At 36.0% G+C, this 12490-nt stretch overlaps 1 protein-coding gene across 8 annotated transcripts in view; it reads left to right on the top strand.

The window, feature by feature from the left end:
* The window catches only part of LOC105068463 (CWF19 like cell cycle control factor 2), a 234241-nt gene that overhangs the window by 79994 nt on the left and 141757 nt on the right, over positions 1 to 12490 (top strand). For 7 of the 8 annotated variants that reach the window (XR_012503771.1, XM_074356909.1, XM_074356905.1 and 4 more), the window contains 3 exons: positions 2941 to 3076; positions 7311 to 7548; positions 9731 to 9862. Coding sequence is in view for 7 of the 8 variants with exons in the window: in XM_074356907.1 (XP_074213008.1) it covers positions 2941 to 3076; positions 7311 to 7548; positions 9731 to 9862 (506 nt within the window). In the remaining variant the exon portion in view is untranslated. Of the gene's footprint in view, positions 1 to 2940; positions 3077 to 7002; positions 7023 to 7310; positions 7549 to 9730; positions 9863 to 12490 lie in introns of those variants that run through there. The other variant, XM_074356910.1, reaches the window with a different exon arrangement.

Raw genomic sequence — 12490 nt, 5'->3', positions numbered from 1 at the left:
TGTAGAGCACAATTTCTCAGTTATACATGAACATACATACATTCATTGTCACATTCTCTTTAGCTGTGAGCCATTTTAGATATTTTTTATTAATTTAAGGGGGAAAATCATGACAATTAGGAAAATTTTGAGGAATCTACTAGATTTTAATAAAATGGAAATGTGAATTAATATTAACATTTATACATTTTACAATAAACAAAATAGTTTTTATGAAATTGTCTATATTTATAATATTAATATCAATCTTAAAACCTTCTCATATATGTTAGTGGTAAATTGAGTAAGGTATTGAATATTACAGACCCATAAGCTTAATACTATCTTGTGGTTAGATAGGTGAGAACACTATGGTTATAACTTAAGATTTATTAAAATATTCACATGTACGGTTACATAGTCATATTTATGTATATCAGTTATCCTATTACTTTCATATAAAGTATTTCTAATGAAGTCTCCAGTGTGTTTCATTACTTTTATATAATTGCATGTTCAGATATTTATTAACAAAACTTTTATAGTTTTGGATGATAAAATATCAAGCAATCTTTTTTTATAGAAGTGTTGGACCTAGTAGAGATTGTTTTAAGATCTAGCCATAATCAGTTGAATATTAGAGAAAAAGTTTTGCACAAGAAAAGATAAAGAATTTCAACAGGAGTAATGAAATGAGTGTTTCTTATTTATTTTCTTGTAATAGTTGAAGTTCCTTGTAATAGTTGAAGTTCCTTGTAATAATTGAAATTCCAGAAATTCTAAACTTTATTTTTGTTGTTTCTTTTGATTTCAATAGTATTACAAGCTCATGACTTTGTATTGTTCACTGCTATATCCCTGGCACCTAGACAATTACGTGCACATTGTAGGTGTTTAGTAAATATTGGTCGAATGAGTGAATCATAAATGTTCAAACAACATGGAGTAGAACTCTTTAATTTAATCCCATAGAGATAATCACTGTTAACAATCTACCGCATATTCCTCTATATTTTTAACACACACATTTACCTGTACATTATTTTTTGAAGAGACTACATTCCACATACTTTGTGCAGCTTTGTCTTTCACTTAATATATCTGTGTCCTTATATTTGGTTTGTTATCAGTGTTTTCCTTTGTTTGCATATATAGACTATGGTGCAACAAATATCTGTGTATATGTATCTGTATACAAACATCTGTGTATATATGTCTCTGTGTGTGTGTATGCATGTGTGCAATTGTTTGCTCAAGGATGTATTTATGGAAGTGGAATTGCTGAGTCAAGAGGAATGACCATTAAAATAACCAATATTGCTAAACTTCCCTCCAAAATTTTGTAACAATATGGGAACCTTTCCCCACCCCAACGCTTTTGCCAACAATGAGCAGAAATTTATCTTAACTGAAACAGAACTAAGTGGAATAAGTATTACTTAATCTGATGAATGACATCTCAACTCTGAATATTCCATGTTAAGAAAAACATTTCTGATGGCACGATGCTTAGCCTCCTTCCTAGGGGTTTATGAAATTATCAATATTTCTATGGTGAGCTAACTTTTAAATTTATACTCTAATGAAAGTTCCACATTATCAAATCGTTTTCTTTTTAACATTTTTTATTGATTTATAATCATTTTACAATGTTGTATCAAATTCCAGTGTAGAGCACAATTTTTCAGTTATACATGAACATATACATATTCATTGTCACATTTTTTTCTCCGTGAGCTACCATAAGATCTTGTACATATTTCCCTGTGCTATACAGTATAATATTAAATAGTTTTTGATTGTTTAATCTTTAATTAATGTAAGTTTGAAAACTCAAAATGTAAGCTAATATTTCACAAGGCTCACAGAATTTCAGATTACAGTAATTAATTTTGCACATCAATTTTGCAAACTTAAACTCTCAGCATAAATGTTATTTTGCAAATGATATTTATTTAACCCTTAAACAGATCATGTAATTTTGTGGGGGAAAATTTTGCATTTCTATAAAAATAGGCTAATTATTAAGAAGAAAGATACCAATCCTACTTTGTAATCTTACTAAAAGTCAGTAGATCAGTAGCATTTATACTTATACTTATTATTCCTATTTCCTGTTTTCTCAAATATTGAACAAATAACACTAAATTATAAGGAAAAGATACAGATAAAACAAGATATTTTTGGTGTGCTATTTTCTGGGCCTTGCAGTTTGGTGGGAAGGGCGACTGGAACATTTGCATCTTGTATTGCATAATGAGACCAACGCAAAATGATTGCAGCTCATGTAAGAGACAGGGTGGCATGTTTTCAGTTTTAATGGGGACACTCAGAAAAGTTCCAATTCTTCCTGACATTTCTTATAGCCAAATAAACGTGGTCTAGGTTGGAGTGTCTATTATGAAAATAAGAGGAGAGCAAGTCAATTATATTTCAATGACTGAATAGCCAGGGGTCCTCATTAAAATGATCAGAAAGATTGCAGTGTTGCTTTCCTCTGTGTAGCTGATGATTAAGTTGTATAAGAATGACATGGCCTTTTGGGGCACAAGCCAGAATGTGCCTTAGTATTTGGAGCCAGAAATCGCTGACCCCTCCCAGAGTGAAATGTGTACTACCTTGAAAAAGAAAATTATTTTTTCTTTTGTCAGATGTTGGACTTTGGAACTATGTATGTGAAATTTATTAAGGTTATTGTATAAAAGCTTTAATTTGTGCTTTACTGTAAGAAAAATGCTCTCTAATACAGTAATGATAGGGTATACTTTTCTGTATATTTACTTCAGTCAGTCAGATCTGGTTTACTAGAGTAATGTTTAGGGCTTTTACGCATAGAAACATTTATACATAGAAACATTTATAAACTATAAAATATATAAATAGCATTCTTATAATTGACCCTTCAGGATTCTTAAGGTTGACTTTTGTAGTGGTTTTTGTTTGTCTGTTTGTTTTCTCCAGGATTACCATGAATAGCCACCACCAGAGTAATTACAAACGCAGTAAAACTGAGAAGAAGTTCTTAAGGAAACAGATGAAGGCCAGGCATACTTTGCTGAGACATGAAGGCATTGAGACAGTATCCTATGCCACTCAGGTGACCTAAAACTATTATTGTCATTTGAATGTAAATGTATTGGCATGTTAGTGTGTTTTAATAATACTGTGTAGTAATAATAGTGTGTAGTAATATTTGTTAATAATTGCTCAGAGAAGAAAGCTGTAATTGTTCCATAATATGTTACAATCTATGTTAAATATACCTATGACAGGACCTGCTCACTTTCTATTTTGGGACATAACCTAGTTTAGTTTGAATTTCCATTGATTGTGTTGGTTGAGCTAGAGGAAGCTGTGGTTCTGTGTTGACAAGAAGACTGCAACTATTTACAGTTTACAAAGCATGCTTATATTCGTTATTATAGTTAATTCCCTAGAAATCTGTCTGATATAGGTGAGAAAGCTAAGGTTCTGCGAGGTTGTGATCTGTCCACTGGGTGAGATACTGAATAGAAACCTAAATCTTTTGTACCCGAATGCAGTCTTCTATCTTCTGTTCCTAACTTTATCTCTGTAATAAAGTATTTTGATTATTTGCTATGAAACATTTTTTATTTAGTAGACCGTATTTACTAAGCCTTTTTATTATCTGATGGGCAGTGATTAAATGTTATATATGTATGTATGTACACACGCACACACACACACTTCTGTTATCAAACAAAAGTTCATGTACCCAATGCACAGCGAGGCCAGACATATCGAAACATTGGTGTTTGAAAGAGAAAGGTTTACTGCAGGGCCAAGCAAGGAGAACAGGTGGCTTTTGCTCAAAAAACTCGAACTCCCTGATGGTTTTCAGGGAGAAGTTTTTATAGGCAAAATTTGGGGTGAGGGCTGCAGGGTGTGTGACTTTCTTCTGATTGGTTGGTGGTGAGGTAATAGGGCGGTGCTCCAGGAATCTTGTGCTCAGTCTGAAGTTACCATCCTCCACTTGGGTTGGGGCTTTAGTTCCTTCAGAACTCAAAGATACTGTTAAGAACAATGGATCCTGCTTTAATCGCTGCACTGTTTCTTGAGTGCTCCTCCTCTGTTTCTGCATTCCCTCACTTCCCTGATTAGCAACTGTTTGAATCTGCTCCTTGGTATTCAGGAAGGTCTAGGAGGCTGAGGGCTTTTTCCTGCAAATAAGAAACAGCACATGGAAAGGCTTTTGTGCCCGGGAGGGCTCTGCAGGATCCTGCTCTGTTTTACTTCCTGGGCTATGAATGCTTAGAACTTAGTTTAACTCTTAGCTTCTCCATTTCTTTGTTCATGAGCAGTACCCTTTGACCTCAGCTTTCTCCATTTGTAAGGACATAGTATTACGTACCCTTTTATCCTATTGGATTGTTAGATTCTGAAGAGAACATGCATGTGATCATACTTCCTAGCCATTGAAATACCACATGAATATAAAATAGTCTTACGATATTCTTTCTGGTTCTAAAGATACAGGATAAGAATAATAAGGAAGCTTAGCTAGCATCTAACTGAGGGCCAAAGAAATACAATTTAGAAAGTGAAGCTGGGATTAAAGCTTGGATCTCTTGAGTCTCAGACCAGTACTCTTTCCTTATGTCTTGCTTATGCTGTCTTCTGTGCTGCGTCATAGTTTTGGAATAAGTGGTCTGTTGAGGGAGATATAATATTAGCAGGTAAAAGGCCCATACTTAGATTTTGTTAACTATTAATGACTTGAGAGAATTTAAACCAAATCCCTCTAAAAAGGATGGAGTAGATAATAGATTAGAATTACTATGTCTGCATACACTTCCTGCCAAGAGCCATTGAGGCTGTGAGGCATTCAGAAGATTATACTGACATACCCTACTTGCGTCAATTCTCAAGCGTTAAGTAGTAAGAAGAGAAATGGGTTTGTTACTGGAGGGTAGGTTCTTGTCTGTGCAGGAGACAATTCAAGAGCAAGCCATAGTAAAGTGAAAGCAAGTTTATTTAGAGAGATGCACACTCCATAGACAGAATGTGGTCCCTCTTGGACAGGAGCGTGGCCCCCGGTGCGGCCGGCGGTGGGGGGGGTTGGTTAGTTTTTATGGGCTGGGTAATTTCATATGCAAACAAGTGGGAGGATTATTCCTATTTGGGGGAAGGGATGAGGGTTTCCATGAATTGGGCCCCACCTACTCTTTGGTCTTTTATGTTCAGCCTGGGAACTGTCATGGCACCTGTGGGCATGTCATTTAGCATGCTAATATATTACAATGAGTGTATAATGAGGCTGAAGGTCTACTGAAAGTTGACTCTTCTGCCATCTTGGACCTAGGTGGTTCTAACCAGTTTATGTAGTATCCTGTGTCACTCTTTTAATGGTTGTGCCCTGCCCCCTTCCCTCCTGTCTCAGATTAAATTTCTTTGCTGCTTCTGAAATTTGTTTCTGGTTGGGACTGACTTTTCTCTCAGATCTCTAGAAGCTTTAATCTCACCTTCGTGGCTTCCAAAGTGTCATTTTATTTGGGCTTGATTATTTTTTCTTCTCAATATTTTTAAAACAAGAGAAAACAGTTGTAGAAGGACTTCCAATTATATATTATCTACCTAAGGGAGAACAAATGGTCTTTTCACTATGTAAGTATAGGTGCCTTTGTGCAATTTTATGATGGTTGTTAGATTTTTCTAGAGCCATGATTTTCAAATTATCTGGGGAGAAGATGAGTTTAAAAAAATCTGAATTCTCTTCTTCACATTACTGGGAAAATTGCTTGGCTGAAAAAGTATAAATAAAACAATTATTTTAAAACAATTAATTGCATTTAAGTATATTATATAACTCGTATAATAGTAAATAAGCTCCTCCCCATTACACTTATTTTTGTGTGGTTTTCTTTAGAATTGCCCACAAATCACTTGGACAGCATTTCTGAGGACCACAAGTATTCCTCCAGTCACCTCTTGACCATCTTCCCCAATTCTTATATGGGGCAGTGGGTCCTTGACATTTATAAAGCCTTTGCAGTTCCTTAGATTTGAGAATGTGGAAATGTTGTAACTATGACAGCATGTAGCCAAACGATTTTGTTACTTTAATTTATAAACCTTATAAATGAGGTCCAGGCCAAGACATCTGAGAATAAATTTTGTACCATATTAGTGTGTTGATTATGTGTATACTTGCATACATACAAAGTATGGACTGCCTCATAACAGAGCAGAGCTTTACTTATTATTCAATTTTATAATGATTCTTTTATATTCTTTAAAACAAGGTTCTAGATATTCACATTATATGTATATACATATATATACATTGTATTCTACATTCCAGCTTTGTGTAAATTAAAGGTTGGCCGACTACTGTCTTCAGGTCAGATCTGGCTTAAGGATGAATTTTACATTTTTAAAGAGTTCTTAAAAATTAAAACAAGATTTATGACAGAGGCTTACATGATCTGCAAAGCCTGAAATATTTACTATCTGGCCCTTTTCAGAAAAGTTTGCCAATACGTGGTATAAATGGTGAAACGGATGAGAGTAGGCTATCAGGTTCACTTTCGTTCTGCTGCAGAGGGTGAAGATCTTCACACCGTGTAGAACTTTTTTTAAGCACAGAGACTATAAGGGCACCAGGTCATAAGCGTCAGAATAAAAATAGGACACCTCTCCCCACCCCAGTCCCTTGAATGAAGCTGACCAGGATTGCAAATGACAAGAAGTAAGCATGGTACTCCTAAAGGAACAAAATTTAATTGCAAAATGACTGAATAATCCAGATACAAAGGACATTTTTTTCCTATTTTATGTTCAGTAGTACTTGTAATTGTTTTTTCTTTGAGCCAGTACCATTAGTTTTTAGTAAACATTGTGTAACGGTTATATCAAAAATATGGATTCTAGAAACTGACAGAAGTAGGTTTGAAACCCAGCTCCACCTAATCACTACCTTAACCTGATGTTTCTGCTTTTCAGTTTCTTTCTCTGTGAAGTGGGGCTAATATCACCCACTTTGTAGGATTGTTGTGGAAATTATGTTAACGAGGATTAAGTAGGTAAGAGTATATAGCACAATGTCTAGCAAAAAAGCAAGCATTTTGTAAATCTTTGTTTCTTCTCCTTTCTGCCTCTTCTTTCTCTTTCATTATGTTAAACTTTTATTTATGAACAGTGGAAGTTATCTTTTAATTTGTATGTATGGTCATTAAAAAATGAATATTTTACTGAATAATATTTAGAAATCAGTATTATTTACAATGTCTTATTATTTAAAGCTTATTTAAATTAAAGTAACAGGTCGATGTCAACTGCTCATGTTACTTTCTTTTTTGTGTTTTCTTAAGAGCCTGGTTGTTGCCAACGGTGGTTTAGGTAACAGTGTGAGTAGGAAGCAACTGCTCCCAGTGTTAGAGAAGTGTGGATTCGTGGATGCTCTCTTAATGCCACCGAATAAACCCTACTCATTTGTAAGATACAGAACTACAGAAGAATCCAAGAAAGCCTATGATACTCTCAGTGGAAAAGAAATAGTGGATGACTTAGGACAAAAGATCACTCTGTACTTGAATTTTGTGGAAAAAGGTATTATCATACAAGTATCTTTTTGAAAATGGTGTTTGCTTTTGTGTGAGTTGTCTTTTCATAGCTAAGTTGGAAGTTTCAGCTATGTGAAACAAAATAGGACAAGAGTTAAGCAACCCCTTTTTGTTTCACATTCTTTAAGTGCTTAGTTTGCACAAGCATGGGACTAGTAGTTGAAGGGAGCTGATTTAGACATAGCCTGCATCTAAGGAGCTGGTCCCACCAACCTAACGGTGTGTTTATTGTATATGTTACTTGTTTTGGAACTCTGCTACTGAGTTGTGTTTTTCAGAATTTAATGTTGAGGGTTCAGATCACCAATTTATTTTACAGTGTCTACCCAGAAGCTTCCAGTTAATCACTTAACAATTAATTGTGATCCAGACGATTATGTGCCAAGGTTCATGACTATGGAGAAGTACCTTTAGCCACCAAGGATCCCCAAAGCTTTGTAGTGGAGCTGTCCAACAGAGCACTCCGTGATGATGGAGATGTTCATATGCTCATATCTGGGCTGTCCAACAGGATTGTGTGGTTTTGGAACTGATTTTTAATTTAATTTTATTTAAATAAATTAAGTTAACTAATTTAAATAAAAGCTTTACAGACTGATTTACGGAATTGCTGCATCTTTTCACCACACACCTATGGAAATGAGATATATTGAGATGAACTTTGATTTAGACACCTAGTCTCCCTTATTATATTGATTTTCCAACTGTTTAGGCAGTTAAAGAGTTTTGTTTAGATAAGCTGTGAGTGAGTAGGTGAGTATAATCTGATCAACTGTATTTTTTTCATAGTAAGATTCAAAGGAAACTAAATAACTCCTTTAAAGATATATTTTTGAAGTTATAATTCTCTGTCTGTAAGTACTTAATTTAAATCTGTGTTAAGCTTTCAGATTTTGAAAACTAGATTATTTTCATATTTTATGTGTTTGTGATCCATTTTTAAAAATTGGTTTAGGAATAAGTCTTAATCAAAAAATACTGTCCTTGGGTTTCCTCTCATTCAGTATGTTGAACACTGTAAGAAATTGCATAAAATGAGTTTTGGAGTGTTTTCTATCTGAAATCCTATAATAGATCCAGGTGTATTTCTAAGATTATTACAACCTTGTTTATAATCTTGGAAATTACTTTTAGTAAAAATGATAGAGAATAGAAAAGAGAATAAAAAATATAAAAAAAAAAAAAAAAAAGAAAAGAGAATAGAACTGTGTCACAAATTTTTATACTTGTTTTGATATTTGCTTCCAGAGAGCCACTGAATAACAAATACAAGAGGTATTTAAAGTTCTTTTTAAAGAATACATATATATTTAGAAAATTAAATATGAATTACTTGTACTATAAATTACCTGTCTTTAAGAAATTCTCCCCTAAGTTTTCCTTATATAATTTGAATAAATAATGTAATAACTGACATATAGTAAACACTTAGTAAATACTTATGGCATGATTCACTATTCATATTCATTATATATTAATAAATCTACTAGATATTTGTATTATTATTTTTGTGAATCTTTATATTAAATGATTCGAAGATGAAAACTGTTCTGTAGAAAAGCTTCAGAAGTCATACGTGTAACATGAATGATCAGATCCCTGATAGTAAATGTGAATTACACTATTTCTTTTATCTAATCATAAATTATTTTTTTCTTTTCCTTCTAGAGCTGTACTTATATAAAACTTTGAAGGACAGAAATTAATACATGCTAAATAATTTTTTAGAAAATGACTTTTTAGGAAATTTTATGTTATTTTACACTTTTCTATTACTTGATCATAGCTGGTATCATGAACCTAGGGGGAAAAATAACTTCAAAAATTTTTGTATTCATATTTAGGATCTGATTTGTTTATGGAGGTAGATATTATGAGAAACCTTCTCTCTTAATGAGATTTAAAGAGTGGCTCAATCATGTTCAAACAAAATATTTAAGTAAATACTGTTCTATGTGCTATTAGTAATTGCAGTGAATAAAATGTACCATAATTTTTATCTTGGCTTTTATTTTTGCATTTTTAATAGGTTATGTATCTTTCAGCATTCTTGTTTCTGAAAATGAGGATTGGGGTTTTATGAACTGATAAATGGCTATTGGACAGAATTATTAGTATATGAGAACTTTAAGGTTGTATATTGACTGTTTTAATTTGGTTTCCCACAGCCCCTTGGAAAGAGTTGGGGCTTCAAGCATTGCCTCCAGGCCTCATGGTAATAGAAGAAATTATTTCTTCTGAGGATGAGAAAATGCTTTTGGAAAGTGTTAACTGGACAGAAGATACAGACAATCAAAATTGTAAGTAAAACTTTAAATCTGATATTTAAGTTTAATGCAAAATGTTACTGATCTTTCCTTCTCCTCATATAGTTTATTCAAACACTAATATTTCCTTAAAATTACTTAAAGTACCCCGGATCCAATATTAGGTAAGTCATACCAACAATTCTTAAGAGCATTAGTAATAAATAGCATTTATATAAGTATCAATTTAAAACTCCAAACTGATTAATATTAGCCAACATTAGTAGCACTAACATTTATAAGCCCTTTTACATACAGTTGGCCCTCTGTGTCTGTGGGTTCCATGTCCATGGATTCAATCAACCATGAATCAAAAATATTTGAAGAAAAAGTAAAATTCCAGAAAGTTCCAAAAAGCAAAACTTGAACTTGCTACATGTTGGCAGCTGTTTATATAGTATTTGCATTGTATTTACAACTATTTTAGGTAGCATTTACATTGTATTAGGTGTTGTAAGTAATCTAGAGATGATTTAAAGTATGGTGGTGGTAGGGCTTCAGGATGATGGAATAGAAGGTTGTGGAACAATTTTCACTGAATACCTACTGAACTCTGGCAAAAGATCTTATTCTAAGAGGGCCACAAGAGGAATCTCCATGGAAAGAGTTGGGACGGGACCTGTGCCCTGGGCAAGGAGTGGTGAAAGAGGAAAAGATTCCTCAGCCTCCCCTGCACCAGCAGGGAGACCAGCCAGGACAGAAAGGGAGCTTCATGCGCTGGGAGGGCAGCACAGCGGCTGCTCTGAGACAGGCAGAAGAGAGAAACTGGTGTGGAGGATCCAGGACAGCTAGCTGTGCTCCCCAGCCCGAGACGTAGCCTGCTGGTGCACGTGGGAGCTGGGCGCTGAGGCTGGGGCTTCAGAGGACACATTCAGGGAGAGGACTGGGGTTGGCCACACGGAGACAGCCTGGGAGATCTGGAGTGAGGTACCAGGCTGAGGCTGGGAGTGTGTGTGCGGGAGCCCAGGTCCTCCATGGAGGCCCCCACTGTCACTTGCACACAGGATGTGGCCCTGCCATAAAAAGCCCCATTGTTAACAGGTACTTGCAAGGGAAGGTGCAGGACCCCACCATAGCAGCCTCCTTCCAGGCTCCCTCTTGGCCTGGGGCAGCTCCACCTCTGGGAGCTCTGGGAAAGCACAGTTGCCTGTGGCTTGCCCCCAAGTGGAGGCAGAGCTGAGGTCTGAGCCCATTCCCAGGGGCTGTTCAACTTCAGAGGTGAGGCTGAGGTCTGAGCCGTGTCCTGGGCAGTTTTGGCAGATTTGCATCCCTGGAGCCTTTTTGGGCTTCATGCATGTAGGAAGTCCAAATGGAGAACTGGTGCGTGGCTGGGGCAGGCTGGCTGTTAAAAATGCACTTGGAGGCAGGACTGGGGTCTTGACTGACCCTGTAGCCCACAGAAAATCAGGTGCATGACTACATGGGTCCAGATACCTGACTTCAGTGGATCTACCCTGATGGCTTTTATGAGCATAGCAGCTGAGGGACACCTGGGCAGGCTGGCAGCTTTCCTCCAGCTGAGGCAAGATGGAGGACAGCACCAAAAACAGTACTTTGTGAGTCTGCGCAGGGGGTGACAGTAGACTCCACAGCACAGAGTACATTGCCTGGATGACATCTCCTGTAGAGGAGTCCTCAGTGGCCCCTCTCCCAGTGGAAGGGCTGAAGTCCCACCTACCTCCCATAGCAGCTCACAAATGGATCTGGGGGCTTCTGCTCCAACAACTGGGTTGTGGACCCAGAGCTCAACAGGGCTGTGAAAACCACAGAGCAGAGGAGGCCCTGTTCAACATCCAGTCCAGGCTCTGGTCACCACTACACTAATCATACCTCCTGTCAAGGGGGTAGCAGCCAGCACACATGGAGGAATGACGTGGCAGGCATTCATACTAAAACTAGCCCTTGCAACAAAAATATTAAATGCACATTAAATACACAGGGATGTACCCACATAAAAACAGCCCTTTAGACCACAGTAAATAACTGTTACTTCTAAATTCATAGATGGTAGAGAAATATAAGTAAAATGAAGATGTAGAGGAACCACTCCTAATTAAAAGAACAAGAGAAATCCCCAAAAGGACAATGAAATAGACCTCTTCAGTCTACAAGAGCTTGAGTTCAAAAAGGAGATAATAAAAATACTGAAGGAATTAAGAAAGACTGTTGGTAGAAATGCAGATGACTAAAAGGACCTGATAACTATAAAGAGGAGCCAATTAAAATCAGAAAACTCAATTGCTTAGATGAAAGCCAAGCTGAAGGCAGAAAATAGCAAACGACATAATGCGGAAGAATGAATAAGTGACCTAGGAGATTAAGAATAATGAAAATCACCCAGTAAGAACAACAGATAGAAACACAAATGGAAGGAAAAAAAAAGAAAAGAAAGCAATATAAGAGACCTATGGGATAATGTAAAGCATGCCATTCTATGTATAACAGGGGTGCCAGAAGGAGAAAAAGTGATCAAAAATGTATTTGAGAAGTTATGGCTGAAAATTTCCTAAATCTAAAGAAGGGAACAGATATCCAGGTATAGGAAGCACAGAGGCACCCAAATAAGGAACCCAAACAGATCTACACCAAGACATAATATAGTTAAAGTGGCAAAAGTAAAAG

This window comes from Camelus bactrianus, chromosome 33 (genome assembly GCF_048773025.1).
Source record: "Camelus bactrianus isolate YW-2024 breed Bactrian camel chromosome 33, ASM4877302v1, whole genome shotgun sequence".
Taxonomy (NCBI): domain Eukaryota; kingdom Metazoa; phylum Chordata; class Mammalia; order Artiodactyla; family Camelidae; genus Camelus; species Camelus bactrianus.
This window is presented reverse-complemented; position numbering and strand designations above follow the sequence as displayed.